This window comes from Pseudonaja textilis, chromosome 7 (assembly GCF_049901715.1).
Source record: "Pseudonaja textilis isolate UNSWEBS1 chromosome 7, rPseTex1.2, whole genome shotgun sequence".
In the NCBI taxonomy this organism is placed as follows: domain Eukaryota; kingdom Metazoa; phylum Chordata; class Lepidosauria; order Squamata; family Elapidae; genus Pseudonaja; species Pseudonaja textilis.
Genome location: NC_141996.1, coordinates 19,573,989 through 19,601,033, shown reverse-complemented (window position 1 = coordinate 19,601,033; position 27,045 = coordinate 19,573,989). Strand labels below are relative to the sequence as shown.

Sequence of the window (27,045 nt, the reverse complement as noted above, 5' to 3'; positions counted from 1 at the left end):
AGCACTTTCACTAGTCCATAAGATTGCTAACAGAGTTGTATTTTTACTAGTGGAAAAGCAAGTGTCATATGTCTGTTGCCATAATCATTTACAGTGGTAAGGGGACTAGACTCAGATATCCTCAGATACGGCTTTCAGTTATCGTGGGGGGGAAAGACACTGAATCAGACCTCAGATCTTTCAGCACAATCTTTGACTTCATCTGGACATCAGAGAGAAATGTGGAGCTGAAACAATACATCTTTCAGACTGGTCTATAGAGTAACTGGAGTACAATCCGTGCTATTAAACAGTTGGTCTATGGAAGACCCTTCAATTCAGCCAGCTATTTTTCCAATGTCCCTTGCATGCCACACCAACTTCTCCCAACTTACATTTGGTTCCCTGCCACTTATATTAGTGTTCTATAATTGTGTTTCCCTATTTGAGAAACATTGTTATGGAGCATGATCAATTATGACTTTGCTCAGTGTGGGAAATTGAAATTACATTGCACTGTATGTCCTGCCCTTTTTACATGGACTGTTGCTTACATTTAATAACTCTCTAACTGCTTAATTGCTTCGGTAGAATGAGGAAAAAGTTCTTTACAGGCCCATTTATCTTCAGAAATACCGTGGCACATAAATATATTTTGTAGTATAACCACTGTTATTCTGGGGCTAATAGCTTATACTCTTCATGTGTGTGTGAGACAGAGGGGGGAGGGGTAGAGAGAGGTATTTCACCCACATTAGTAAGCAATTCGCTTCAACATTCTGCTTCCCCCCCCCACCCCCAATGTGCCTTTCTGATATGTAATAAGCACTGACAGTTCATCTTCAACTGTAAATATTTACTAACTTTCTAAAGCTGAGGAAGAAAAAGATACAAGATAAAGTGGGACCCATTTTTCTGAATAAAAGAGCATTCTCCCAAGGATTATTTATTATGGCTGCATGCCAGTGACATCACTTGCGTTCTTTGGTTATGAAGCTTGAAAGGAGGACAGATTAATAAAAATATTAAGCAACTGCTTATGTAAGGCATTTGAAGTTAAGATTATGATCCTGATGGGATTCTGGAGATGCAGTTTCCATCTACTGTGTCCACCAAATGCAACATGCTCCAGTATAGCTATCAGATGCCATTCAACTTATAATAGTTCCACAGGGACTGGAATGCCTTAGAATTTCTAAGTATTCTGCTACCCCAAGTCCTACCTCTGTTTATTTATATGACATATAAAAGTTTTGGCAACACTATAGGAATTATACATCTATTGTATTCCTTGGCTGTTCTTGAAAAAGCAAACAAGGTTGAATCTGGTTTTCCTGACATATCAATCATTAGGAAATCCCAGGATTATAGACAATATTGGGAAATTGGAAAACTCAGATGATAATGCAATACACATCCTTATAATTTTTGAGAATTACAGGAATATTGTCAGATAATCACCAAGAAATAATTTTGATTTATAGAGGTTTTTATCGAAACCTAAGAAAGTTAGCTGCTATGTGATGCTATCCAGGTGATGTGTCAATATAACACTCTAGATGAAATAACACAAACAGCAGCTCATGACAGTGCAAATACAACTGGATTATCATATTTATCTATTACTAATAGCTATAATTACTAGTAGGATCTTATTCATTAATGTATCTATTACATTTATACACCACATTTCCTCCAGAGTTCAAAGCATAAATTTTATCCATACAAAATTGACACGACAGAAATATTGAGTGATAGAAATAAAGTTAACTAATATATTTTATGGCTCAACAAAGATTTAAACCAAAATTCAAATATTCCTTTAAAGGTGCAGTTTTATAATTCAGTTCTCCCACCCCAATCTCTAGTTTTACATCATCATCATCATCATAATACCAGGAGGCTGTACCAGGAGACGGCAGAGTCAAAGAAAAGGAACTAGAAAAAAAATCACAAAATATCACAACCTGGCCATCGAAACTACGCAATTATGGATGAAACATGTAACAGTGATACCCATTGTCACCAGGGCACTTGATACCATGTCCAAGAATTTTATAAAATACATCAAGAAATTGCAGCTTTCTGCAATAACATCAGAAGAACTGCAAAACACAGCGCTACTCAGAACATTATATATCTTAAGAAGATACCTGATTGATACCTAGGATGCTGGCAGCAACCCGTATCAACCATTAGCACTAGTCAGTTATATTTGTGATACATGTTTAAATGTTCAGTTGATTTGAGTTTCATGTTTAATGAATAAAAGAGACAATAATAGTAGTAGTAGTCTTGGTAGTACTTGAATTGTTAAATTTCCAGCAATCTTAAACTGTGAATTTAACTGTCGATTACCTACACATAAAGCAGATTAATAGTGCTCAAAAATCAAATTCTAAGCACAAAAGAAATGCATACAAAAATGTGCATCTTTGTTTAAGTGAAATATAAGATTCACCTAAATTGAATTAAATAAATTGGAAAAAATAAGCATTGGTAGATTTGGGTATTTTCCTAATATTACATAATCGCTGATGATATGGTTGAATAAATATTTTTTTAAAAGCCCATCAGACACAAAAATAATCAAAACTGACTAGGTAATGCCACATTTTGACTGCAAAATACTTACCGAGCCATATAATTCTCCTTTTTCATTCATTCCCAAATAAAGTCCACTGTCTACCCCTCGAATGCTGACCAGGCCGACTGCTATACTGATAAATTCCAGGATACCTGCAAAATATATAAAGCAAGCGTATTAATATAGATTTCATTCTCCTGTTTTAATACATGTGTTGACTTTTAATTGACTCAGTCGTATTGTTAAAATTGCACCTGTTTTTCTGCCAAAAAGAATGCCAGCAATCAGCAACTACTACAGCTACAGGTAGTCCTAATACATAAGCAAACAGTGCTGAGCTTTTCCTCAAATTATTGTGGAACAATCATTATACAAGAATAAAGACAAGGGGTTTTAACACATACAACTGTCAATTGATAAAGGATTTGTAATCTGATATGTTACCAGAATCTACATACCCAACCTATCTTCCTCTCCTCTCCCCCAATTTACCCCAATTTAAATTCTTCATCAATCTAGCCACCATGGTTATATATCCATCTTTCTTGTTCAAATTCATATCACGTTATTACTTATTCTGTTTTCTTTTAAATATTCCCAAATATTATATTCATTAAACCTATTTTATTAAATTTCAGTTCATAACTTATTTCATTTTTCTTAAAATATTCTCATAACTTGCTTTACAGTATTATCTAGGATTCTTATTTCTTTTCTATATTCATTATACATATTACTTTTATCTGAATGTGACTAAAATGTTGAAAACTTTTAAAAATGGCTATATCAAAATTATAGGCTTAAAATGTACATGAGAATAGGCAAGGGTTGAGTGGAATGAGAAAGGAAAGAGAATTTAATGGACAGGAATGCAATTATAAACTCCACTAACGCATAAAGAAAATGTGACTAATAGGAAAACACACTCTAGATTTTGTAAAATAATAACTGCACATCTTTTATAAAAAGTTATTGCAGGATGCAATAACCTATCTCAGCAGCATAAATCCGGCAACAAGGAAAAAAACTGACAGGTGAAGTTCTGGAACATGTCATGTAAAGTTCTATGCAACTATTATTGAGCTTTGCTTTATATATTATTCATCACTGCATCTGACGGCATCTGATTTACAGCTTGGATGACAGTGGCCTACTGGAGTCCAGACATTTAAAATTACTACCAGTAGAGTAACAGTTTTATCAAATAATAAACAAACCAAACTAATCAACAGAACAACAACAATATGTAAAAAGCAAGGACAGGGAAATTGCCCAGATCAAAATGCAGTCAGCTTGTTCTGAATGTCCAATGGATGTTCTAATGTTAGGCCTTATGAAGCCATGACTTTAATGACAAAAGCTATGAGACTAATTATGCTTTTTGTATAATTTTGCATGGATTGTTCTGAACAGCAGCAGATACCATCAAAGATGGCAGGGACTAAGCAGGGAAGCAGGACAGAGAAACCCAGGTCTCTTTCTGATACTTCAAAATAGAACTCCGTTGTTGATTGGATTATTTTTGAACTATTCCAGGAAAGCACTATTCCCTTTGAATATATTCATAAAAAAATATTTACAGAATGAGTTTGAACAATGATTAAACTTGCTAGTTTAGTCATCTGTCAAAACTTACCTCTTGCCCAACCTATCCCGGATTACAAAGAAGGATGATAGAATCACAGAATATCACCAATTGGTGATATTGGGTGGAATGGAAGGAAAATGAAGGCAAGGGAATCCTCCCCCCCCAACCACACCATGTTCTCTGTGATATAGAGATAGCAATGTTTGCTAAGCTAGGGATTACCAACGGGATAGCAAAAGTTATACTATTATAAGTTTCTGTTGGCATGAGTATAGCACTAAAATGTTAAATAGCACATTAATTTGGCTATGAAGAATAGTTCTGAATTACTGATCTGTAATACACATAAGCTGTGTATCAGAATGTAAATATATTTATTTATTCATGAATCATCATTCCAGCTGCATATGACCAGTTCCTGTCGGGTATAATGCAACATTCTTTCAAAGCTGCATTCAACTGTTTTCATTCTGCTGTTGAATGTATGCAGTTTACTGCAATTCTCCTTGAGACATTTAAAAGGTAGATGACCAAATATATTTTTCATCAGCAAAAAGTTCACCTACATTTACAAACACGCTAAGCTGTGATCTGTTTAATCATCATTTATTGACTATAACCAGAATAGCTGGGGTCATATGATACGCTAGGCCATTTATAAGCATAACTGCTAGATTTTTAACAATCAGGAAATTCACATTCTGATTTATGTTCACCCAGCTCTACCCAGAATTGGGAGTAAGATTTAATCCAAGCTTTTCTTCAATCCAGAATCTACAACTGAGCTCTGAACTAAGTCTTCCTTGAAATAAAACTGTTGTGTGTCTGTTCTGCTCTCCACAACAGCAAAACTAAACACTTTGCAATGCAACCTATCCCACTGTAACTTACTTTATTGTTAAGCCCCATAGAAGGATGTTTCTCCTGGCCATTCTTTTAATACCGGAATAAAGCTTTTTGTCACCCTTAATGTTTAAATCTACCTCAAATATTGCTGTACTGTCTTACAGGTAGTCCTTGATTGGGATTGGAACTTCCATTACTAAGCATGTAGTTAATACTTTGGGTTATCCTAATATCAGCACACAATCCTAGACCTCAGAATTTCCTCTAGCCACTGTAGAAATGAACATGTTATTAACAAAATAATAAACCTATAACAGCTATTTATATGCAATTCACTAAACCACTATAGATTTAAAATTACAATTGTATCCACCAAGTACTGCTTTGTTTGCATTAACTACCTATGTTCTTTACCCCCTGTTGGCAAGGTAGTATCTTTTCAATAGAAGTGATGCCTTCACAGCTTGGTGTCAAAGAATCTGAAAGAATCCCCCTCCTTGTATGTTTCTACCTATACTTTAAGACCATCTTCAGCCATCCCAGACCATCATATCATCTCCAGCCCATAACTGAGGCTACTTAAAACTATTTTCACCCATCCCAATTCTCAAATTGTGTTTCTCTGTTCTACTACACAATGAATACAATCTAGAACTCTTAATCAACGTGGTTAAATTAATCAATGTGGTTAGAGATTGGGATTTCCCAGTCTCACTGGCTACTCTAGGTTGCTTTAGGTATGACTTCTCCTCTCAAATCACTGGACACCGGCCTCCAAGACCATTTTGGTTTTGGCTGCATAGCACAGTTGTTTTCAGAAGGCACCTTCCAAAGCATTTGACAAATCTTAATACTGTAAGTTTCCTTATTACATGGGTTTAATGGGGTTTGCGGGGGGGTGTTTTTGAGAAAACATGAGTTCAATGCTGCATAAGTTAGTTCAAACAGGAAAGAAATGAGTTTTGCTATGCTATCTCTATAGTTTTGGTTCTATCCTCAATAGGGATCTTGTAGGTTTTCTGATGTTTCCACTGACAAAGGGTTTTCACTTACCAATATCATCTGTTGTTTTGAGGGGTGGATGGGAAACAGCTACACTTTGTGACATTTTGGTTGTTCCATGGTAGAACTAGCTGAGGATGAAACGCTCATATCCCTGACTGCTTCCTTCTGTTTCATGATGAGCCTACTGCAAGTGAGCCAAATTCTTCGAACATGGATCTATAGTAGGAGTCCCCAAGCTTGGCAGCTTTAATACTTGTGGATTTCAACTCCCAGAATTCTTCAGCTAGCTTTGCTGGCTGAGGAATTCTGGGAGTTGAAGTCCACAAGTCATAAAGTTGCCAAGTTTGGAGACCTCTGATCTATAGCATTCTTTTGAAAGAGTGCCAAAGCATCTTCAGAAAAAGCTTGACTTCAAGGACACTAGCAAAGAGGAAAGTCCATACTGAGCAGAACCTTCAGGAAAACTCCTTTTTCTTTCCACTTCTCCCTTCGGCTCTCCTCCATGTATGCAATCAATCAGATTAGCTGTTTTGAGAAATAAATTTAGCATTTTTCCAGAAGATGCTTAGACCCACATTCAAAATTAGCATGCCTAAGAGATAACAGGTGAGAGGCACCTCTATACTTATGGTGTATTAAATGAGCAATTTGACCAGTAGCTCATCCAGCTGTTCAAAGAACTTAGCTACACTCACCCAATCTCCTATAGCAAAAGATTTTTTTAAAATGTTTTAGATCAGGGATGTCAAATTCGTTCAGCACAGTGGCATCATGTGATATATCGGGACTTTTTTCCCCTTCGCTAAACCAGGCATGGGCATGACCAGTGTGTGATACATTGAGCCCATGGACTGCGAGTTTGACAGCCCTGCTTTAGACTAACAGTTTGCAATGGATCATGGCACACTGCAGTTAACTGTAACTATGATTAATTTCAAACAAGTCAATTTCAGACTGAATGCATAGCCTATCTTTCCGGCCCACAATTATAATTAATCACAGTTTAGGATTTAGGTGTAAAGAAAATGGAAACAAGATGGAGAAGGTAGAAGGTTAGGGCTATAGTTCAACTTAGTAGTATTAAACAAAGCATCACTTATTCAAAAAGAAAAAAAATTCAGAAGACAAAGTAGCACAGAACTCAAGGTCAACAGTATTAGTCTTAGAAGTGGACTAAGTTTCACATGTATGCTTCTTAGCATGTAAAACTATAACTGCACTCTTGAAAAAAAGATTACTGAAAATTGAAATACTTCCAAGTTCCAAGAAGAATTTTAAGTATCAAGGAGAAATTTGAGACTCAGAAATATAATGATGTAACAATCAGTACATCAAGAAGTAGGACATGGCAACGAGAGATATCTAGGGAAAGCTGTGACTCTGTATTTTATATAATAGAGACTGACAATGCTTAAATCACTAAATTATGAACATCAGAATTTTTACAAATGTTGCCTTAGAAGACATATGCTGGATACTCTTATCAACTTAATGGGGGAACCTGTAAAATGCCAAGTCATATATCATTCTTTAAAAATCACCATAAGGCAAAATGGGCAGCAAAGAAATCTATCTAATAAATAAATAAAAATCTGACAAGCACATACCATGCTAAGCCAATACTGAACAAACCACATTATTGTTTGCTACATAATTGAACCCCTAAAAGAGAAGATACTTTCATATCAAGTTGTTTTCAGCTTGCACTACATCCATAGCAGTGTGTACTGCTGAAGCCTGAAAAAGTAGGGGACTCACCAAATCATTCTAATCTGTATTCCCTGCAGCTGACCAACAAGGAACTGCAAAAGCACAATTTGAGAACAACCCCCCTATTTTAATTGCTGCAAGTATTAGAGAAGCTGGAAATTAAATCTCTCTTCCCCAGCTCCACACAAAAAAGAAATCAAGACAAATTGTATCTTCCCGTACACGCATGATGGGAAACAAGATCCTGAGAAGGGGAGGATATCTAAGCCCTCTTATATCCAACGCAACATTGTTTATTACAGAATCTGAAAGTATTTATTAAATTAGATTCATAATTAGCTTCTCTTTAATCCATTCATTTTGCCTTGTTTGTTCAAAATCAATACTTGCATCATCATAGAACTAATGAAAAGGTCCAGTTTCAAGGGAATTAATATATTCAGACCACTAGGACTATGTAGGTTTGAGAGCCAACCTCATGATACAAGTATCTTCCATCTGTTGAACTGAAAATACACTGCCCATTGCAATTGTCTCATCAGATTCTACAAAACAGCTGGCACTATAGTTGAATGCAGAATATGCAGCTACTGCATTTCATCTGCAGTCTTTCTGAAAAACTGAACTGTGTTTCCTCAGTCTTTGCAAAGATCTGACTGCTGCATCATCACCCATGTGAGCTGGAGTCACAAGCTATGCATGGAAGGTCACAGATTGCAGAAGAATGAAAAAAAAAAACAGGGACTCTTCAGACCCCTCTCCAGAAACCGGTATGTTTTTGCTTTGTTTTTTAATTTCCTGTCCTTCCATATAAGAGGATTAATTATCTTCCATTCAGAAATTGTTTTTGCCTGGAGAAGAATGTAAAGAAAACTCCCTGAAGGTAATGGGAAATATGTTTGCCAAATGCTTTCCCAATTTCAAAGTGTTGGCTCTGCTTCCAGAACAGCATAAATAATAAAAGTTAACAGGCATCTTTTATTTAAGGAATCTGTAACTCTATAGAAAAGGGAAAATCCACACACCTGCCAAATGTTTCATTTTTTAAAAAAATGCCCAACATTAAAACAGGCAGGTGTGTATGTGACAGGAAGGCTTATATATTGCAGGAATCTCAAAGAATCAAGACATGTGATTTAATTTCCATCTCATTTTTCCTTCAACAAACTCAGGGCAACATATGTAGATAGTGGTTACTGTTTCAGACATTTATTGAAAGAGGTTAGGAAAGAATTTGTAATACGGAGGCAATACTCTCTACTTCTGCAGTTTGACACATAGTCTGTTGATAAATGTCATGGATGCCAAAACCAGTGATGATGTGGCATAAAATCTTATGTCACTTCCTTGGGGTCTTTCCAAGATATACAGGTAATCCTCAACTTATGATCACAACTGAACTCCAAATTTCTGTTGCTAAGAAAAACAGTTGAGTTTTTCCTTTTTGCCAATTAGGCAAATCACCGGTTGTTAAGTGAATCATGCAGATGTTAAGTGAATCTGGCTTCCCCCACTGACTTTGCTTGTCAGAAGCCAGTTGGGAAGATTACAAATGGTGATCATATGATCCCAGGAAAGTGCAACTGTCATAACTACATGCCAGTTACTGAGTGCCTGAAGTTTGATCATGTGACTATGGGGATGCTGTAATGGTCGTAAGTATGAGAACTGATCATAAGTCACTCACTTCAGTGCTGTTATAATTTTGAACGGGTCACTAATTGAATGGTTGGACTACCAATACTTGGAAAATTAAAAATTGTAATTTGCTATAGCTCACAGCTGTTTGTTATGTATGCACATTTGTCCAGGGGGGGAAAAACAAAAGTTAACTTGAATAGTAGAAAGTATTTGAGGGACTTAAATAGGTAAGACAAAGCAATCACAACAGCTTCCTTTAGGTAAGTGGAAAAGTTGTCAATAGCCAGGACATTATAGTAGCCATTTTGGGTAACAGATAAACAATAGCTGTATTCTAGCTATTTGAGAGATCCAAAAATGCCAAAAGGACTATTGGGCCTAAAGACAGCCTACCACTCATGTATAGAAAAGACAACAGAATGAAAACAGCTATTTGAAGCTCTGATTCCAATGACTTGCTCAAAGCAAGAAATTAAATTAATTTCTAAACACCCTGCTCAACAGATGACTGCTCAAACTTCACCTGAATATAGTTAGTAAATCCGAGCTTACCACTTCTCTAGTTATTTGATTTTACTTTTGAACTGAGAGCTAGTTTGGTGCAGAAGTTAAGATACCAGACTAGAAACTGGGAAACGGTGAATTCTAGTCCCACCTTGGCATGAAGCAAACTGGGTGACCTTGGGACAGTCACACACTCTAAACCAGGGCTGTCAAAGTCCTGGCCCTCGGGCCAGATGTGTCATGTCCTGGCCATGCCCATGCCCAGTTTAGCAAAGGGGTGGGTAGGGAAATCGCAATACATCACATGATGACACCATGAGTTTGACACCCCTGGTCTAAACTCTGGAAAGATGCAATGGCAAACCACTTCTGAAAAAATCTTGGAAAGAAAACTGCAGTGACTGCAGTTGCCAAGGAGTCAACACTAATTTGAAGATGCACACACACATTCCCCTTTGAACTACTCTTATTACAAGGAAAAGAACTTCTAATATTCAATTGGAATCTGCTGTCCTATAACTCAAACCATCATTCCATGTTCCTAACACATGGGAGACCTTTTCTAGACAATATATTTTCAGGTATCTACAGAGTGCTCCCATATGCTGCTCCCATATGACCTGTTCCTTCCACCTATCTTCAGAGAACTTAATTTCTAGGCTCCCAATTTTCCCTGTTGTTTAAATCTTTTTTATAATATGGCAAGCAGAATGCAGAATAAACTGGAACATTATTTTGGGTCATTTAGAAGCTATAGTTCTGCACCATAAAATTGCATTTGTGCTTTTGGCAGCCACATCATAATGATTTAACATTTAGTTCTCAATAAGCTATTATTCCTATTTCACCAGTATCATTACCAAGCCAGAACACTATCTTATACATGTAGATTTCATTTATTTTTCTTAAGATCAATTTACATTTCTCCCTCTGCTAAATTTCATTCTATTCAGCCAACTTTTATTTAATATTTCAGGTTTATCATCAAAGGTTATGTTAGTCTCTACTAACTTATATACTGTACTACCAGAAAAGCACAACTCTTGACAAAACTGAATTCTGCCACTGGTCACCAGTCTTGTCAGCTAGCATGCCTATCCAATCAATCCCCTGACAGTTCATGGGTAGAAAATCTACATCACTCAACAAGGCCACATCCATAGATATCATTCCCAAATTCTGTCAGAAGTCAAACTTTTCCAATAGGTCCTGCATAATCTAACACAGAGGTCCAGCCAGCTCTGAATTCTGGGAGTTGAAGTCCACAAGTCTTAAAGTTGCCAAGCTTGGGCACCCCTGTTCTAACACATTGTCAAATCTAGCAATGAAACACTCCTGGGACTGGGGTGAAGATGGAACAACCTAACAGTTAGCTATTTAATTAAGAGCCAAGTCATCCAACCAACATTTCAAAAGCTTGCTAATCAGAATGTCAGAAGATATAGTCAATTGTTTTGTTATAAATAAGATAAATTATGTCTATAGCATTCCAACAGTTCAGGAAGCTTCAAAGTTTGCTTGAGTGAGGACCAACTGAAAATTCCAGGGAAATTAGGCCATGTTGAAAAAATATCTTTGAAGAAGGAAATAATAAACCACGTCCCCAAATCCTTACATCACCTCCCAGTGTTCTATTCCATTTCAAAGGCTTCTTTTTCCCCCTCAAGATTCTTGAAATTTTTTGAGTAGGTATAGATACTTCTATAATTTCTCATCCCTTTCTATTGCTTTTGTTGTTTTGAATAAATTGCATCCTCAGCTGCTAAATTCCTGTTTGGAGAGTCAGACTTTACATGTTTGATTAAACACTTCAGATATGGAGTATAGTTTAATGGATAGATCTGGACTTCCAATAAACAATGGAATAAATGACTAGATGGCCCCAAGCATTCTGTATTGCTTAACTTGCCCCACAGGTTGGATTTACACAATGTACTAAACTTGAATTACATATATTTCCTAAGGTTACGTTAGATTTGACTGATTATGGAACCTCAAGATGTTATTTAGTGACTACAGATATATTTTCTTCATGATGATCTCTCCCTAACCTGGTCCTTCAGCTTTTCCAACACTGCACTCATCATCACAGTAACTAAGTCTATTCACTTTGCTGTTGATAGTCCTCTTTTCTTCTGTCTTTTCACCATTAGACCCTTCTCCAGAGCTCACATAAGATACTTTGCCCAAATAATAATCCGTATTATAGCATAACCTGGTTCACCCATCATATTAAGCTTCCATACAAAACCACATACCGTCCAACTCTACCTTAGCCAAGCATGCTGTACAAAACCAACTGCAGAACCATAATGTTGGATACACCTACACCTAGTAATCCCTTGTTCAATGCAAGATCTTCCCAGAGCTCCTCAGTGTCCTCTTTCCCTGGTAAACAAGTATCATAGTCTCCATTTAATCTTTCCAGTTGTGTAAAAGGGCAGCTTCCCAATTCGATGTTCCAATGTCGAACAACTTTTATCTATAGAGCAGGGGGTCTTCAAACTTGACAGCTTTAAGACTTGTGGACTTCAACTCCCAGAATTCCTCCTCCAGTCATGTTAGCTCAGGAATTCTGGGAGTTGAAGTCCACAAGTCTTAAAGTTGCCAAGTTTGGGGACCCCTACATAGAGCATTCCCCCACAAAAGTCCTGAACATTTTTGCTATGATTACATTTTCTAACCCTACTTTCTGAACAGTAGAAAACAAGGTGATCTCCTTCCGAAGTGGCAAGTCCTGGATATTTCAAACCACCTTTTTGTACAAGCCCATTTAGGGCAGGGAGAAAAGGGGAAACGATATAAAGATACATACACCTAACGATCAGTTTACATGGGAGCACAAACTAAAAACAAGCCTGGCGGCTGCATTTCAGTTTTGGCTCTGCGGCTGCACGGTGGAAGGAAAAGAAAGGGCGAGGAAAGACAAAAATAGCTCCTGAAGCAGCAAGCTCTGTTTAGCAGCCGCAGGCAGCGAGGGAAATAAAAGCGGGCAGCGAGGCGAGGTCAGTCCTCCGCGGGAGAGGCTCGAGTGCCTGCCTCTCTCTCCTCCGCCTTCGGCACCACCTTGCTCTTCCAAAGGCCTAAAACCGGGGAGGGCAGCGGGCAGCTTGGGCAAAAGAGAGAAGAGCTCCCTCCGCGCGCTGTCCCCAAAAGCCTTATTGCGGGTCCCTCTTCTCCATTTTCCGAGCGATTTATGTGCAACTGGAGGGTGGGGGTGGGGATGACAATGAATGGCGGGGGAGGGGAATCGCACACCTGCAGTTGTTGGAATTTCACGTCCCCGCGGGGCGGAGTGCAAGAAAAAAAAAAGCGGGTTGACCCTGAAAGCCGTTTGCAGCCCTGAGAAGCCATCTTTGCGCTGCACAATTCCGGACAACCGGGGGGGGGGGCGCCTCCAAGAGTTAGCATTTTCTTTCTTTGCCCCCCCCCCACACACACACCCTGGCGGCGTTCCGGATTCCTGTTGGCCCAGCTCCCTAGTTTTAAGTGGGTGCACTGCAGTCTTGCCAGGCGGCTGAAAGGATCTCGCAAGAGGACGTTCCGCACTTCACGAAGATGTGCGCCCCCACCCCGGCTCCCAGTCGGGACGGCGCTTGGGGCATATATAACCTTGCACCACAGTTTCCCTACGTCAGAATTGGCCCTGCCAACCTTATCCGGGAGGCGCGAACCGTCCTGTCACGCAGCTGCCGGGTTCTCCCCTGCCCGCTATTGCGTAGAGCTCACTGGATAGAGCGCGCGGCTCCAAATTTCTGTCTCAGTCCCGCGGCCTTTAATTACTCGGGCTGGATTTATTGGACTCTAAACCGTGGAGGGTTACTTTGCGGTTTAGTCAATTTTCTCTCCTCTCTCTCTCTCTATTCTCCTTTTGCCAGCAGCTAACTGCGGAAAGGGGAGGGGCAGTCAGAGAAAACCACGAGGGATGCGTGTAGTAGTAGTGAGTAGGGCCAACGCAATCACACTTCTACAGATTATGGTTGCCAAATTTTGGGAGACTGCGATACTTTGTATAGTGACAGGTTAAAAAAAAAAAACCCGGCTTGGTCACCCAGAATCGCGTTACAGGGTTTTCAAGACCAGAAGACTAAAAATGTTGCTGAAAAAGCAACACCCTTTACCACAGTTTAAACAGATTTATTCCGGTGTAAACTTTACAGCAAGATAAAACTGGCACATAGGGTTTGTTTGCTTTTTACATCGCTGAACACATTTACTAATGTGAGGAGGGTGTAAACACCACAGCGAATCTATAGGTTAGATTCTTTGGCATGAAGGTACAATGGACTTTAAATCAAATGCAAAAATTGATGAAATTGCTAGAAAATGGCAGAGTTTTCTATACTTCTTGGTTAATAACCACTAATAGCCTGAATTTTTGCAGTACACTTCTGGTGGTAGCCTAAATAGATAGATCAATAACCTGGAAACTATATACAATCATTGACAGAGAGACACTAGAACAATATTTCCAGAACCAGTGCCTTCTAGATACACTGGAAATTTGGAAGTTGCACACCTGGAATGCACTGGGGAAGAGTTTTTCAGAAGCTATTATGCATAGTGTAGTTGCACTACTAACTGCAGTCCCCAAACCTACTAGAACCGTATTTTTCTGTTTTGAATAGATATTTCCTGTCAGCTATAGCTAATTTAAGAAGAGTGGATCCAAGTATGGTACTGAATAATTCCCTGTTACTGATCTTAATAACAAGGCAAGCTTTTTAAAAAGTATATTCTAAAACTTTTATATCACTGCATGACTGCCCTGGTCTCTGTACAATCTAGAAATCAAATTAGATATAAAAGAAGTCAAGATATATAAAGCTTGATGTCTTGCCAGAGATATTCAGGGAGGCTCTGTCCTAGGTTTCCCCCACTCTAAAATATATAATGTATACCACAGGTGGTTTTTATTCTTTTGGAATCACTGTGCTCTGCAGGTGCCATTCCAGGAATCTGAATTGTACATGCAGCTTTTCTTTTTCATGTTTATCGCTCTATTAATCTAGTTCATCTACAATGAGGATTCCTATGCAACAGCTGGGCATACTGTAAAGTCAGCTTGCAGGCTGCACAGCTTCAGAAATAGCACCTGTGGGTTTGCTTCACACAATATGCATGCTGAAAATAGGGCCTATCAACTCAGGAAGTTGGATTTATTCAGTTAATGATGGAGCAACAAGTTATATGTAAATAGCTACTGAATTCAGTGGCATCTGCCCTAAATGGGTGGTCATGGGGTTTGCAGCCATATAATTTTCACTGCATGATTTGCTGTGATGAAGCAAAACCTGTATTTATTACTTATTTCTAATAGACATTTGGTCACACTGGCACTTTCTACACATTTTGAACTTCAGCAACCACTATTACTCAGCACAAAGTTACTGGATCTGAATTCCAACACCAGTAGAAAACAAGGATGTTGGGGGGGTGTTAAAAATATTCAAGGTGGTGATCACAGCTACATACTGCAATCTAAGCACCATCTTTTTTTCAGTGTGCTTTGTGATGAACATGACTTCAACTTCCAGAATTCCTGAGCTAACATGACTGGAGGAAAAATTCTGGGAGTTGAAGTCCACAAGTCTTAAAGCTGTCAAGTTTAAGACCCCTGATTTAAAAAGGAAGGAAGGGGGTGGATCTCATGGTGGTGGGTGCCCCTTGCCTTTTTTTGGGGGGGGGGCAACCCTGCAAACATCCTGCTAGAAAAGATACACCACATCGAGCCCTATAGCTTTACCTAATCTTCTAGATTTTCTTGTGTACCACTCCAAAAGCTATTCTTTTCAAGTGAAGAAAACAGATGAATTTTTGTTACATTTAAAGAAGCAAAAAAAAAAGTTTCTGATTTATAAAACAATATTAGCTGGCATAATTTCCCCATTCTGTGTAATAAACAGTCCCCTAATTGAATTTTCCTTGAATCAAAGTCAACTCCACGTGGACAGCCCATAGTGTTTCCCCTGATAACAATGCAGAAGTGATTTGCCACTGTCTTCTCAGCCATCTGATCTGCGCTCCTGGGATTTTTCCCATCGGACTACTACTTAACTTTTCATAGACTTCCACCCTTCAAAATCAACACTTTAAGAGCCCCCAGTTGTAACAGGTAAGATGGATAGCCATTTAAATCAAAGGAAGGACCTTGAATTTAACTGCAAATGATGCATTGCTCTGAATCGCTGGCATAGCCAGTGCCCCTTAGATTTTTTTTTTTTAAAGAGCTGTAAAGGAGCCTATTCAATTCAGGGCCACCTCAAGCGAGTGGAGAGAGAGGGGAAATGGCGGAGTTTAGGACCCCGCGGCATTGTCTTCGAGCTGCTGCTGTTGCCGCCGCGCAAATGCGCGAGGGAGCGGCGGCGGCGGCAGCTTCAGCCCGGCCACCGTACACCTGCTGCCGGCTGAGCCTGCGGGCTTGGTGCTGAGCGTCAAACCCGGCTTGCAGACCTCGCCTTTTAGCACACAGCCGCTCCCGACTTTCGCACCCGAAATATATATATATATATATATATATCTCCATACAGCCACGCTCTCACACACCCTGCACCAGATCTCAACAGCTGCATCTAAGGGCCACGCAAAGCCATTTCGGAGCGAAAGGGGCGTGCGGGAAGACGGAGCAGGCTCAAACTCCATTCCTGCTTCGTCGCCCAACTTTCTTCCCTCGGGGAATTGCTACCGCCTCTTTTAGATTCCTTTCAATGTCACGCGCGCCCCCCACGTCTACACTTCAACGACCTTAATAAAATTAAGGGAAAGGGGGTTGGTTCCTAGCAGCTTCGCAGTTCTCTTCGAAAACCGTGTTGGGGGGCTGAAAAGCGGGTGTGTGTCCTCAAAGCTAAGGAGACCCAATTTAGGCAAGAATAAAAGGAGATGTGTGTGTGTGTGTGTGTGTGAGGAGGGGGCGTTATAACAATACCTGGTACATGTTTCCCCTTCGAAGGGCATCCTTTCGTTACAGAACTGCGGCATTTCCAAACGGCTCTCGAAAGCAGTAAAAGACACGAAAGGGAGATTTTGTTCGGGTAACAACTGGCTTTAAAGCATGGCGGCAGAAAGGGGAGGGAAACCACCACTGAACTTTTTTTTTTTTATCTTTTGTGATCTGGGCCAAGTGCAGTCAGGTGGATTTCCCCGCAAGTCAAGTCCTTCCAACAGCACCTTGAAGCCCGGGCTCTCCGAAGTGGGGCTGCTTTAATTCTCTCCCCTTTCCAAAGTTCAGTCCGCACAATTAAACCAGACTTAAACCCCAGCGATATCAAATCAAAACGCGCGGACGGTCCCTTTGAACGCGCGGCATGGCATCCTGCCCCCACCCCAAGAGATAGGAACTACAACTCCCATCATTCCCAAATCATGCTACTTGGGGGACAAAGGCGTTTGCGGTTCCAGGATCTCTGGAGTGCGGGCGAGTTGGGGAAAGGCTGAACAAGTTCGCCGGCTGTCTATGCTGAGTCACAGAGATTTCTTCAGAGAGGGCTTAAAAAAAAAAAACTTTAAGCGAAGTCTGCGTTCAGCTATTAGCCAGCGCGGGTCCTTAATTTGACACGGGGATATCTAAGCATGCGGACATCCATCCATGCAACAGAAACGCGAAGATAACCCAAGCCTGCCTTTCCTTCCCAGAACAGAATCGTGCTAGAATTATTGCGGGACCAAAACGTCTTGGTTTATTATGACGGTACCAACAGGCAGCGGGGCTAGCTGGGTTCGAACAGCCCTTCTCTCTTTTTTTTTTAAAAAAAAGGTGGGGGGTGTCCCTCCAGCAGCAAAGAGCTAGTGCGGCGACGAGACGGCCAAAACCGGCTCTTCGAAACGTTCTGCTGCAGTTTAGGCAGGTGGATGGAAGCAGATAGGGGGAAAAGGGGGTAGGCAGAGCAGATCGCGAAAACACGTTAGAGAATTACGAAAGTGAAGAGCCCAAATTCTCTGCACGTCTGCTTGAAGCTTACTTAGGAGTTAAAGAGACGCCCGGGCTAAACGGGCAGTGGACTCCTGCCCTGACTGGAAACTGATTCACTGGCTGCACCTCTGCGGAGAGGACCTTTCCCTCTCGTTATTAAGGCTTGCATTTACTCATCGAGCGAGCGCCGGGAGAGCGAGCGCCGGGCCGCATCTGTGATTTTTACCACGCCATACTGCTCGTTGTTGGTTTCCCCCCCACCCCCTTACTTGGACACTTGCTGGAGGTCTGCAAATTCTTGAGGCTTCACCACAATGCCATCCACCAACAGCGCCCACTCCTTTTCCTCCCCGCCCCCCCCCACCCACTCACCCACCTTGCGCAGGAAAAGGGTCAGGATGACTTCTGCCACAGCCCTCCCGCGGCCACCAGGGGGTTAAGCGCCCATACCTACCAAATCTGCTGTGGTCTTGCCTGGTTCCTTGGATCGTACCATTGGGGAAAATCTCTAAGTGAAATCCAGTCCTGCAATAGAGCTGCCTCCGCCTCAGGATGCCTTTTAAGTGATCCAGGTCCGTTACTGCAGGCCCCCGGGGGAGTCCACCTGCTTCGGACTGCCCCAGGTGGTCGCTTAACAAAACCGGGCTGTCCGCCGGCAACACGGGCACGTTCCCAAAGGGGCCCGCGTCTTGGACCCCGAGATAGTTCCCAACTTCAGCTAAAGGAGCCATCAGGAGCGGGGAGGGGAGGAGGAGGGGGGGAAGGTAAGCGCTTCTCCTTTTTTTGGCAGCAAATTGTAATCGCTGGTGCCCAACCTAAGATTTTTTTCCCCTTTAATATATATATTTTTTTTAAAAAAGAGCGTGTTTCCACTCCGTTCTTCCCCCTTCCACTTGCAGTTACGTTGAGAGAAGGTGGGTAGGGGAAAAAAAGATTTCTGTTTTAATCCATCAATAATCGCACGGATTCCACACTAAAAAAAAAAAATGACACCAGAATAAAAGTAGCCCGCAGTTTTGGCTGGCCTCAGGGTTCAAGGTCAAATCGCCACCTCAGTCTGAAAAAAGCAGCGCGCTCGCTCCGCACCGGGACATAGCTCTCGGCCCCCTCGGGTTGTGGCTCTAGAAGCAGCGGACGAGGTCTACGCTCCCGGGGCTCTTAACAGGCGGTGAGGTCTTCTGCCCATTCAGCCGTAAAAAAGAATGAAAATCCGTAGTTTCTCCATGGGGTTGAGGAGCGGAATGACCATAGCAACTTCGGCGCCTTAGGCGTTACAGAGGGTAGCGGGGACATACATTATCGATATATGGCATCTCAGACTCCCGGCCCGACGCCAGGCATTTTTTTTATGGGTTCTGCTTCCCCAAAGACATGCGCTCTTTTTAGTCTATACCAGGCTGCATCTATCAGCATGAATCCTAAAAAGGAGGGGAAAGGGGGGGGAGAAGAATAAAGGGGGGGGACATTCACATTTGCTGGCCGAGGTAAATCCTCCCCGCGAAAGGAGAACGGGATTTCTGAAAATAATATTTTTAAAAAACTTTTTTGACGTCCAGATCTATTATCCAGAATCCTACGCGGATGCTCCTCGGTTCAGCCCGGCCGACGTTCCAGCCTCGAACCACCCAGGCAAGAGGGAAGGCAGCTCCCGTCCAAAGTGCGGGGTGGGGTGGGGAGAGGTGGCGATGATCTTTTCCTCGAGTTGCCTCGGAACAGGTGTAGCTTCGGCAGAGCTGGCCGGGCGATGTTGTACTCCAGCCCCGAGCTGCTGCGGCTCTCGTCTGTGGCTCTCCCATCCAAGCACGCAGGGAAAAGTGGCGCAGGAAGAGGCATTGGGCTGGGTTTAAGGTAGTCCAGCTTGCGGGCGGCGGAGGGGGCTCTCCCAGGTCCTAGCGCTCAACATTACCTGCTGCAATAGAAGCTACCCCCCACACCCAGCCTGATCCAGGCAAATTGAATCGCCGCGCTCTCTCACCAGGACCGACACGCAGACACACCACACACAAAATTCTTCTTTTTTTTTTTACTGGTCTGCGACACTCCTGGATCCGTGGGTATGCAGTAGGGCAGAAAACGATGCGGACCAGGAACTTTGAAGCCGCAATTGAGTCAGGAGCTCACAGAAGAGGGAGGGAGGGAGAAAGAGCAGCGCGGCCTTAGATCAAAGTAAATCTGATTGGGATTTATTTATTTATTTATTTATTTATATTTATATTTTTTTTACTTTACTTGAATTCGCCGAGTATGTCCTGTATCACAGCTCACAATTGCTTCCTAACCTATCCAATTCCCATACATTGGCTGGACAGCAACGGAGTATGTAAAAGGGAGGGCCGGGCCCTCCCGCCCCAAATCAAAGCTTGATGTTCTGCGTTCAGCCCGGCTCCAGTTTTTCCAGGAGGCTAAGTGGCATATTATTATTTTAAACCAAACGCTTTTTACTTGGGACAAAGTTTTATGGTGGGAGAAACACGCGCGCTCTGCAAAACGCACGCGCTTTTTTTTCCCCCTTCCCCTTTTCTTTTCAAGCGGCGAGTCCACGTTCACAAACTTCCCTGGGAAGCAACTTCCAGGCGTCTCCAGAATTCGCGCACGGAACGGTCCTTTGGGGCCTCCCCCCCCACAAATATCTCTAATGAGGCTCAGGTGCTTTTTTGGCTACTCGGAAGTCCAACCACCAGAAGACGGGGGAGATGGGGGGCTCTGGAGTGACGCCTCCTCCTAAGCCTCTCCCCCGAATGCGGAGGTAGCGTTTTTTCTGAGGGCACCTGAGGTGGATTTGTCCTCCTTTTGAGAGTCATTGGAGTTCTTCTGCCTAAACCCTCTGCTTCAGGTCATTTTTTTCCCCTAGCATCTTTATCAACCATTCCCACGCCAGCAGCTCCGAATTCACGCGGGCGCCCATCGCTTCTGCAGCATTACAGCAGGCTGCTGAGCAGCCCACGCGGGAGGATGGCCGGAAAGCCTCGTTGCCCAGCCGAACCGGCGCGAGCTGAGGCGGGCCTTGACAAGTCGCCACGCGCTTGCGCTTTTTTTTTTTTTTTTAATTTGCCGGGGCGCAAAGCTGATTAGGAAACCGCTCCCGGAGGCTGGGGTGCCGTTTCCCACGTGGACTCTGGAACCTGAGGTGTTTTTTGTTTGTTTGTTTGTTTTAACGGCTGCTTGAATGCAACCAAAGGGTTTGAGCAAAAGGCCGATAGAAGGGACACGCTTGGAGCAGTGGTGGGATTCAATTTTTTTTTACTACCGGTTGTGTGGGCGTAGGTTGGTGGGCATGGCAGGGGAAGGTACTGTAAAATCTCCAGTCAGAGGTAGTATTTGCCAGTTCTTCGAACTACTCAAAATTTCCACTACCAGTTCTCCAGAACTGGTCAGAAACTGCTGAATACCACCTCTGGCTTGAAGCTCTTTTCTTTGTTACCCTCCTGGAAATGTTCCAATGTGGGGTTCGGTTGTGAAGAAGACCCCCCACCCCTCAGGTGGTAAAGTGTCCCTAGCATCAAAGTTCAGCCACGGGTTTGCTTTTCTGTGTCAAGGTACCCTTTTCAACCATGTGAAGTAAGAATCAGGCTTTGCTCTAGTTTGGACTCTCGTTTGCAGCCAGCATGGAGTTGTCCTCTAAGCATAACAGAACGCCACCTTTAATGGCATGGCAAGATGGATGTCAGACGTTTTTTAAGTTGCTTTGAAACCAGTGGTGGGATTCAAAATTTTCCTACCGGTTCTGTGGTCATTGTTTGGTGGGCGTGGCAGGGGAAGGTTACTGCAAAATCCCATTCCATCCTCACCCCACTAACCTGCTTTCCAGCTCTGTTCTCCTGTGCAGGGCAACAAAAGAAGACCCAGCGGATCAGCTGGGACTCAGGAGATAGAGAATAGATGGGGGTGGGGCCAGTCAGAGGTGGTACTTGCCAGTTCTCCAAACTACTCAAAATTTCTGCTACTGGTTCTCCAGAACTGGTCAGAACCTGCTGAATACAACCTTTGCTTGAAGCTAACTTGAAACATATGAAAGATGAGAGGCATTGCCTGTATATTTAGTATTTCAGTTCCTCAGCAAATACCTAATAAAATCGCCATTGCCCTGCACAACTATGTATATAAATGTACATCCTCTTAAAACTGGGATAGCATGCAGTAGTCTAATGCAACATGTCTTCTCCATCTAAGCTTATGAAATAATACATCTTACAATGCAACAAGACATGCTAAACTAGGGTTTGTCGACTGAATTTCAACAGATTGAATTTCATACCTAACTTTAAGCCACAATCTACACAGCATGATGGTTGTGTTCAAAGCCAATCATATGATGACTTAGAATGATGTTCAAAACCCATCAGTGATGTTATTGTGAAACAGAAATTCAGCTAAAATAGCTCACAGCATGTTTTTTGAGGACTGCAAGATGCAGCAAGTTTACTCTGGTCTCAAAAAGTTAAACAAGGACAAGAATAGGAAACCATTGGAAAGTTCTAAGACTTTGGCTAGACTCCTAGTCCTAATTCCTAGTCCTAATTAGACTCATAGTCCTTGATTTCTTAAATCATAAAGTTCTGGAATAAGCCACTGGCAAATACTGTTAAGTTTCCTGTTTTTGCCTTTAAAAATCCATATAGTCACAGTGAAACCTAGATCAGAAGTTAATAGTCAGAAGGCATCTTGGATAAAACCTATTTCAACTTCCTAACCCAGGGCTATCAAACTCTGGTCCGTGGGCCGTACGCACTGGCCACTCCCACACCCAATTTAGTGAAGGGAGAAAAAGTCCTGATACATCATATGACACTGCCATGATGACATGAGTTTGACACCCCTGCCCTAACCAATGCAGAAATCCACAGCTACCACGGCAGTTGGGTTTAAATGGCTTCAAGGGTGTTTTGTTTGTATAATTTAGCTAATGTATTGAGTTTCAAATGAGTTCTTGTGTTCACCTGAACAAGGGCAGAGCATCAGATAATTCTGTAGGAATTAATCAAATCTCTCTTCTGCAATGGGGACACCGGCAGGAAGTTGGAAATTGTTCCCGCTCCCACCACTTTTGCCTGCCCTTGGTCAATCTGTTTCTCTGTTTAGATAAGGAAATATTTCTGAAATGATGACCCAACAGGGTACAGGCGATCTAGTAAATATTGAAACTGTCATTTTCCAGGTGTTCCTTTGATTTGTATAATCCAGGAGACGGCTGCTTAAATACATCATGACTACTATTCTAATACAGGTTTGGTGCCAGGTATGGTGTTTTTTTTTTAGTGAGGTATTTCAGAGCAAAGGAGAAAAACAGAAAAATGTATTATTCAACTACTTTATGGGCATTAAGTAACAGGAAGGAAGGAATCGTCTAACAATCTTAACCATTTTTTTGGCATTAATTTTGCAATATACTAAATATGCACAGAGCTTTATAGAAGTCTCCTTCCTATGGATGTGTCCTTGCTCATTCTCCAACATGAATTTTGGTTAGAATATTCTGTATTTATTTTGTACAGTTCAAAGTGGCATATGTAAGGCTCCCATCTCCTATTTTCCTCACAACTATATAAGGTGGGTTGGGAATTTGCCCCAAATGATCCAACCAGCTTTCATGTCTAAGGGAACATTAGAGCTATGATCTCCAATACCTTAAAGATTATATCAAGCGAGGTCCAATTCAATCTGAACCTCTTTTGTACATGCAGAGAACATGATGCACAGTGGACAAAGCTTGCATTTTGACAATGCAATATACTGCATCATTTCTCCTTATTCTCCTGCTCCCCATTCCCCTCTGTGAAAGTTGGATTTTGAAAAAACAAGGTAGGAACAGTATTAATGTTTTCTGAACTTTGTTGTTGGACAAGATTCCTGAGAATATTATGGACAATCAAGAAAACAAATAAATGGATCATTGAACAAATCAACATAGAGTTCTCACTTGAAAAACAAATGATCAAGTTCAAATTATTTACTCCAGACACATTATATAAATCCAGCTCTCTAAAGAAGGATATAATGCTGAGAAAGTTGAAGGAAAAGAATAAAAATACAAGGCAATAGAGTGCATAGACTCTATTTTAGTGGCAGTTAATGCACCCTTGGAAGATCTGAAGGACCTTTTTAGGAACAGATTGACCTGGAGTAGATCTATCTATCTATGTGGTCACTAAGAGTGAACAACAAATAGAAGCACAAAATGAATCAAAAAGTAGATACGTTGGGAATTGCCTGGAAATTGTAGGCCTGCTTGGCATCTAAGCCATGAAGCTGGGGGGAAAAACATTTCAAAGAAGGTAACTCCAAGACACCTCCGTAATTCTGCCAAGAAAAATTCATGGCTGCAATAATCAGAGTTGTTGGGTGTTGGGCAGCACACAAATTTAATAAGTAAATGTAATAAGTGAATGAGATCTGAAATTTTATATTTTTACTTTTGGATTTGTGCAAGGCCCTGAACACTAACTCAATCCCTTGTTCACATTCAACTGAAGATTTCCTGGTTTGTGGCTAATTTCATCCTGCCCTTGACATATAGAGAAATGCACCTTATCAGAAACATTCATCTCATACTTCAATAACTTTGGCCTGCAAACCTGCTTTTAACACTCATTAGATCACTATCCTCATGCTTTCATGAGTAGCAACATCCAAACTTACTTATTTAGAAAATGTATATTGCCGCTTACTCGCACATGGCTGAAGGCAACTTACAAGGACATAAAAGCATAATATAAAATAAATTTTAAAAAAATAAAGAAGAAAAATAATAAAATAATAACCCCCCATCCCGATGACAACATACCAGCCGTTTAACGTGCTCCATCCCACTCTGGGTTCCCCAGGCCTGCTGGCAGGACCACATCTCCTTATTCTGGGGACAGACTTCTATCTATGTTCACTGTTTATGCTATACACTTTTACCAAATACAAAGTGAACAACCACATTTTAGTTACTATGTTATGTGAACCAAACTCACAAAGTTAGCTTTTGTTTCAGTGTGTCATAGCAACCACAGAAAATTATTAGACTGTTTCACCCAGGCAATTAATGGACCTAATTATGTTTCAATGGGAGTGTCAGCTTGTTCTAGAATAGGGGTTTCCAACCTTGGCAACTTTAAACCTAGTGGACTTCAACTCCCAGGCTGAGGAATTCTGGGAGTTGAATAGAATAGAATACAATTCTTTCTTGGCCAAGTGTGATTGGACACACAAGGAATTTGTCTTGGTGCAAATGCTCTCAGTGTACATAAAAGAAAAGTAACATTCATCAAGAGTCAAGAATCATAAGGTACAACACTTAATGATAGTCATAGGGTACAATAAGCAATCAAATTGAAGTCCTCCGGGTTTAAAGTTGCCAAGGTTGGAGACCCCTGTTCTAGAAGGTCTACTGCAGGGTTCAACTGAAGCCCTTGCAGATATAAAAGGGCCATCTAGAGCTATGGATCTGATTACACTCAAATGGATCTCCACGGATCCTGGAACTCCACCTGGTTTATAGAGAGGCTAAGAGTGATGAAGAAGGAAAGGACCTGCTTAGAGTACCTTTGGGTCAGAAGAAGGAGCTAACTTAATCAACCATGAGCTAGACATGCTAAAGCAGGGGTGTCAAACTTGATTTCATTGAGGGCTGCATCTGGGTTGTGTTTGATGTTGGTGGGGTGGGGTGTATGGCCAGCTTGACATCACTTGTCTCGGGGGTTCCTATGGTGGCCCAGGCAGGGCTAGAGGGAACCATTCTCTCCAGCGGAGAAAGGTGAGACCAGGGAGAGCACTAAGTGATGGTGTCTTGCAGCCCTCTGCCAGCGAAAACTGAGCTCGCAGCCTTCCCAGACTCCATTTTCGCTGGCAGAGGCATCGTGCACTTTTTCCAGGGCAGACTCACGGGCCAGACCTAAGCACTCTGCGGGGCAGAGTTGGCCCCTGGGCCTTGAGTTTGACACCCCTGTGCTAGTGTAAAGGGGACAAAATGTCAATATTTCTCCACCTTTATTGCACTCACAGATAGCCATCCAGCGATCTTGTTTCAGGTAACCAGAGGCCTTGTGGGAGAGAGTAGCCCTGGAATTCAGTTGAAAGTTCTTCATGAAATATGGGACTCATTTATATAAAATACATTTTAAAAAAAACACCACAATACAGTAGTTACGTGTGTATATGTGTGTGTATGTGTGTAGATAAATTTTCATAATATGTGTATGTGTGTGACTGATCATTGTTATAACAACATATTACACCATACTAAGTAAATCTGGCTTCCCCATTGACTGCTTGTCAGAAGGTTGCAAATTATATGATGCTGGGATACTACAAGCATCATAAATATGAGTCAGTTGCCAAGCCTACAGATTTTGATCACATGACCATGGGGATGCTGCAGTGGTCATAAGTGTGAAAAATGGGCATAAATCTCCATATATCAACAACTTAGGTATCCAACAGTCATTTATCAGCACTACTGTTTGTAATAAGGATCAAGGACCACTTCACAGAGAGAGCCCAGGAGATTTTCTCTGTTGATGGATTTAAAGCTTCAAAAACCTACAGGGTTCTACTCTCGCCATCTAGTTTTGGTGATAGCTTGGTCAACAGAGTAACTAAAGCAATCTCCATATATCCAATATAAAAACCCAAGTGGATCCAGACAATTAGTTTATTCTCTCTGGGTAAAATTCAGTCAAAGTCAAGGCATTTCAAAGTCTGTTACTTTTCTCCTCTCTCTGAAATTAAAGTAGTTAACCTTGGCTGGTATTCCCCTAGTTTCTTTCCAACACGCAAATCTCAACTACACAGTAATAAAAAATAATACTATCCAGGTGGTTGATTTTTTTCAGCTGAAAATTTGAAAACATATGCTACACTGTTTTGCCTCTGGGAGGAAAGACAGCAAAACTAATTTTACCAGCAATGCCAAAATAGCTAGGGTTGGCCTGACAATAATAGCTATCGTGTAAACATAATCTTTCTATATAAAGACACTTGGGCCTCATTCCTTGACGGGGATATCAAAATTCTTCATATTCTTCCAGAACACACAGAAAGATCCAAACTGGTACACAGATTGTCCACACACACTATTTACTGCAGAGGTCTTAAAATAGGACTTAAAAATTTTTTTTTCCAAATGCACAGGGTACAGCAACATATCAGTAACTAATGCTCTCAGAAGCAAGCCAAGGTACATGAGATGGAAGACAGGATTATGGAAATTCTTCCTTTACTCTTTGCAAAGTAATTTCACATTGGGAAAGAGGAATTAGCAGTGTTAAGTAAGGAATGTGCATTAAAGGGAGT

General features: G+C 41.4%; 1 protein-coding gene across 1 annotated transcript in view; it reads right to left on the bottom strand.

Annotated features, from left to right (window-relative positions):
• The window catches only part of FGF9 (fibroblast growth factor 9), a 40,041-nt gene extending 20,428 nt beyond the window's left edge, over window positions 1-19,613 (bottom strand). The window contains exons 1-2 of the mRNA XM_026708852.2: window positions 18,224-19,613; window positions 2,615-2,718 (exon numbers count right to left, since the gene is read on the bottom strand). Coding sequence (XP_026564637.1) covers window positions 2,615-2,718; window positions 18,224-18,500 — 381 coding nt within the window. The 5' untranslated portion in view covers window positions 18,501-19,613. The remainder of the gene's footprint in view (window positions 1-2,614; window positions 2,719-18,223) is intronic.
• Between the last annotated feature and the right edge of the window lie 7,432 nt (window positions 19,614-27,045).